This window comes from Helianthus annuus, chromosome 15 (genome assembly GCF_002127325.2).
Source record: "Helianthus annuus cultivar XRQ/B chromosome 15, HanXRQr2.0-SUNRISE, whole genome shotgun sequence".
Lineage (NCBI taxonomy): Eukaryota > Viridiplantae > Streptophyta > Magnoliopsida > Asterales > Asteraceae > Helianthus > Helianthus annuus.
In genome coordinates this window covers 141,590,654-141,595,553 of record NC_035447.2, presented here as the reverse complement: position 1 = coordinate 141,595,553, position 4,900 = coordinate 141,590,654, and the positions used below count along the sequence as shown (strand labels likewise).

The window sequence follows — 4,900 nt, the reverse complement described above, 5'->3', positions numbered from 1 at the left end:
TTTTAATTTTTTAGAATTTTTGGATTTTCTATTATTTTTTAGATTTTTTAGATTTTTTTGATATTTTATAATTTTTTGGATTTTTTTGAATTTTTTTTATTTTTTAGAATTTTTTGGATTTTTTAGATTTCTTATAGTTTTTTTAACTTTTTAGAATTTTTTGGATTTTTTAGAATTTTTTGGAATTTTTATAATTTTTTGGATTTTTTGTCATGCCCAAATCAATCTTGACAAAAACTCATCTTAACTTAAACCCATTCTAACCCAAACTCATCCTAACATATACTCATCCTAGCCCATTACCCAAACCTATCCAACCCATTCATTTTGCCACCCCTAGTTTTATCCCAACAAATCATTTTAATAAAAACATAACGTCGATCTTAAATTTGAGAAATTCATGGAGTTGCTTTTGATCTTTTATAGGAAAATTAGATGACATCTTAAATATAAAAAAATTGTAAATATTACCTTTTAGACTATATTAAATAGAATTAATTAAATGTTATTTATTAAATGACAACTTAGTTATAAAAAAGTTTATTAAATATAGCTTATTAGATTGATACCAAATTTCAATTTTATCCCTCTAATACTTGACATACAGTAGTATAGATAAAGCATCTTCTTGGGATAGATATGTACTTTCACAATTTTTTTAAGACGTCTGCTACAACTTTCGAAGCATAGAGTACAAGTCCTGTTTGTTCGTATTTAATAAATTTAACTTAGTTAATACATTTTATACAGATTGAGATTATTTAATTTACAACATTAACTATTATGATATTTATAACACCTTAAATTAATATTAATTTTTCTTGAAAGATTGTTTTTATTAAACCGGCAAAGCCGAAGAAGTTACATATACAAGATACAGTTAAAAAGAGAATTTACACCAATCATTCCATTCTAACTAACGGGGCTAATTTAACCGAGTTTTTATCCATAGAAAGCCTAACGCCTTAATCTCTTGTATCATAAGCAAAGGTTCCGCCCGCCTGTGTGAGAATAAAAATTAAATCCTATGTTTCTAATATATCCACGGCGCAATAATAATTGTAGGAACAGTAATCGATGCACTAGACGTTGTTATACATTGAATACGGCGCAAATGGAATCTACGACAACATTACACGTGTGGAATCCATATAGTGTTGATGTGTTATGCCCAGAGTTCTAAATATATCGTTTTTCATTAATTTGGGCAGCACTTCATTACACGTTGGTTTCCTTACAAAAACTCAAATGTGACAACCACTCAACTAAGCGCATGAGCCACCTATTTATAGGCGTATGACTAGTGAGCGTAGAACTCTTACGCACGTACTACTCATACGCTGCGAATGGCACCTGTGTGTATGAGTAGTTTATATTTCAAATCCTAACATAAACTAACTCAACGACTGTGCTACCCTATAAACTAAATGACCCGTATAAAAGACACATGCATTAGACATTGTTATACTAACATACTCCCCCTTGGATATACCGCAGTCTTGTCTCTTGTTGGTCTTCAATTTTCATTCATCCATTCCAAACACCTTTTCCGATATTCCTTCCAATGCTCTTTAAAACATTTCTTCACTGTTTGATCCATCTTCGGAGGTCTTCAAAATTGGTATCTAGAAATAAATGTTCCCTTTCATCTTTTTCCTCTTTTGTCTTTCTAATCTTCTTTCTCTTTTAACACACTCCATTTACTTTCCCACATCCTTCCAGAGTGAATATCATAGGCAAAGCATATTCTTGTTACACGTTGAAACTGTAATGCTTGCTTTATGTCTCTTGCATCAAAGTATATCTGATTGAAGAATAAAACTTCTATATCTTTCTCAGACATGTTAACAATCCACATAGTATCATAAATTCATATCGTCCTCCAGTTGCCTTCTTCACAGAGTACCATTACCACATCCCTAGTCTTTTTGTCATAATACCACCATTTGAAAAATTCATGAATGTCTTGCTCCATCTCGTGAAATGGTATTACCTTCAAAACATTTGGGCTTTTGTACTTCATAGTAACCACGTATTTCCTTGTTTCAGGATCAATCTAAGTTCTAGAAAATTTGCACTTTGGTTGTTGTGGTTTCCAAAGTGTAAATCTAGTTCTAGCTTCACTCTTGATAAACCTTGAAATATGTTGATTGTAACCATCCAAATCATACTTTATTAGCCTTATTCTGCATAAATCTTTAACGTCCCACCATGGTAAAGATTTGATGTCGTTGATGAACGGAAGATATTGAACTCCATATTCTCTTCTAATAGCAATTCTTCGCAGTCTAGGAATCCTGATCCATCTGATTATGTCACCCAAAGAGATTTCTTTGTTTTGTGTAAAGAATTTTAGCGATCTCAAAAGCTTTCTCTCCGGTTTCAACTCATTTAACCACTTTGTTTTGTCAGCAACAATTCCTTCTTCATTAATCGCTCGAACATTTCCCTGTCGTTCTTCAACTTTTCTTTTAAGAATATCTTCAACTTCCTGTGTAAACTATTCGTTGAAAGTAGGTAAATCTTCATCTATATTGTTAGCATAACGAATTTCATCATCTCTAATATCTTCAATCTCAACACGATCATACTCATCTGCATTAGCAACCGGTTCAAAAACATGTTCACTTTCATTATCTTCTTTACTCATATCTTCTAAACCTGCTTCAAAATCAAACACAAACTCTTCTTCTGGTATTCCATAGTCTTGCAAGTTCTTCCTTGGAATAATTATGTAGAAACTCTTCTTCTTCAACAACATAATCTTATCTAGAAATTGTGAAGCAACTTGACTAAACGGAACAGACGTAAATGGTTTTGCGTCTGTGATGATTCCTGTAGTTATTCTGTATAAACCATTAAAGATTGTTCCATATCAACATTTTTATCTCCAGACTCCCCCTGTCCTTTTGAACTTTCTCCATCTTTGTGTGAGGTTATCTGTTTTGGTTGACTTTTCGAATTTCCAGAATCAATCTCTTTGTTGATTTTGCTAGTAGAAACACTAGCACCACCTTGATTATCATCGTCATCATCATAAAAATGATCATAAAATTCAATATCATCATCATCATCATCTTCACTGAAATCTAAAGTTTCTTCTTCATCTTCTTCATTTTCTTCATCGTCATCCTTTTGGGAATATATAGAGCATCAACTTCTTGTTTTCTTGACTTGTAAACACCAGCTCCACATACGATTCTTCTGATTCTTGATTTGTTTCTTTAGGAGGATCAACAACTGCTTCAGTCACTATTGGTACTGTATTTTGAACATTAGATGTCTCAACAGTTTCTTTCTCTTTTTTAGCTTCATTTTGTTTTTGGAGTTCTTTCGCCATCTTAACCTCCTCGTCGAAATTTACATTTAGTTTTTGTTCCAACACCATGAAATAACCCTGAAATTTCAACAACGTACTTGCATGTAATCCTCTATACTCAATATTTCATCAATTCTTCTATGTTGTTCTTCATTTTCTTTCCTCAATCGATTATTTTCTTCAGCAAGACTCTCTACTTTGACATTCAACAAATTAACTTGCTTTTGTAAATCCAAGATCTTCTAGATTCGGTGTAGGAAACCTATGTTGTGATGATGAGGTTGATGATGATGCTGATTTTGATCATGATGTTCGCCACAATCATATAGAACACGACCCTGGAGTCCAAAATGCCATGGCTATTTATGATGAGGATGATGAGCAAGAAGAAGCTTATATTCAAAGGGTTGTTGCAGATGATTTAGTGAGCCAAAACAGGATGTTTGAGGTATCAGCATCAGGAAATCATGCTCTATACATAGTCCTAACACAACATGCTGAACAATAATCTGGTGAAAAACATGACAATATTGGTGTCGAAAAATACCACATATGAAGCTGAAGAGGTATGTTATACAATTGAAAATTTGTCACACACAAACAAGTAAAAACAAACTCTATGCTTAATTATCTTTTTCTCATTTGATAGGCAATGGCTGAAAAGTTAGATTTTGGCTACAAAGTGTCAGAAGAATCTTACAACAAGATGAAGGCTTTATTAAATCAATCAAAGGTTTAACATCCAAACAGCCTGCTAGTGCATATCAAATATTCACAATGTATGGATTTGTTAAAAATCATTTCAAAAGATATGGATGAGAACGCCAAAGAAGGGACAAATGAAAGGGAAGAGAAAGATAATGATGTGGTTGAGTCTGGCAACATTGAATACGCCATGGTTGATAACCCACTAGCAGGAGAAGGTGAAAATGAAGGTGACTGTGAAGGTGACCAAAACACCATCACTACAACTGAGGTTGCATGTGAAGGTGAAAGAGAGGGTGAGGGTGACATTGACCAACACGCCATGTCTGTTGAAGGTGGAAATGCATGTGAGGCTGCACTTGAGGCTAAGGCTTGTCATGGAGATGAGGGTGGAGATGTGACTGCAGGTGGTGTTGAAGGTGCAAATGAAGAAGAATGTATATGGTTAGATGAAAACGCCACTGATGAAGATGTTAATGAAAATGATATAAAAAGTTGGGATTGTGATTATAAGAGGATGGAGTATGAAATTTTAAGGTATAACAGTGAAAGAACAGTATTTAGGAATGTGACTAAGATTTTGGGAATGCAAAGACAAGATCTAGAACATATTTTTGAATTGAAATTTGATATTGATCGCCCAAAGATGGTGGAATAAATAGTTAAAGCTTTGAAAGAATACCTCGAACCTGCTGCCGACATACCCAAGGTCCATGTATTTGATAAAACGCCAATGGATGCCCTAAACAAGAATCTAGACCCTATTATTCTCCAAATAGAAACACAATACAATGAAACTTTCATCTATGAACTTGAAAACGCCTAAAGATATTCAACAGTCTGTGACCGAGACATAGTTTAGTGATGCTTTCATAT

At 33.4% G+C, this 4,900-nt stretch overlaps 1 protein-coding gene across 1 annotated transcript; it reads right to left on the bottom strand.

Moving 5' to 3' along the window:
• Positions 1–2,500: 2,500 nt before the first annotated feature.
• LOC110914283 (glutamic acid-rich protein-like) lies at positions 2,501–3,340 on the bottom strand. Its single transcript, XM_022159084.1, has 3 exons — positions 3,185–3,340; positions 2,897–3,132; positions 2,501–2,846 (listed from the first exon to the last, which is right to left on the bottom strand). The coding sequence occupies exons 1-3, from the start codon at positions 3,338–3,340 to the stop codon at positions 2,501–2,503; spliced, it is 738 nt and encodes a 245-aa protein (XP_022014776.1).
• Between the last annotated feature and the right edge of the window lie 1,560 nt (positions 3,341–4,900).

Excerpts from the sequence above, each read along its gene's own strand:
- LOC110914283 (XM_022159084.1), bottom strand. The coding sequence starts at position 3,340 with ATGGCGAAAGAACTCCAAAAACAAAATGAAGCTAAAAAAGAGAAAGAA. Across the intron at positions 3,133-3,184 it reads AAGAATCGTATGTGGAGCTG|GATGACGATGAAGAAAATGA; the intron begins GTGTTTACAAGT and ends TATTCCCAAAAG. Across the intron at positions 2,847-2,896 it reads AGTTCAAAAGGACAGGGGGA|AATAACTACAGGAATCATCA; the intron begins GTCTGGAGATAA and ends TGGTTTATACAG.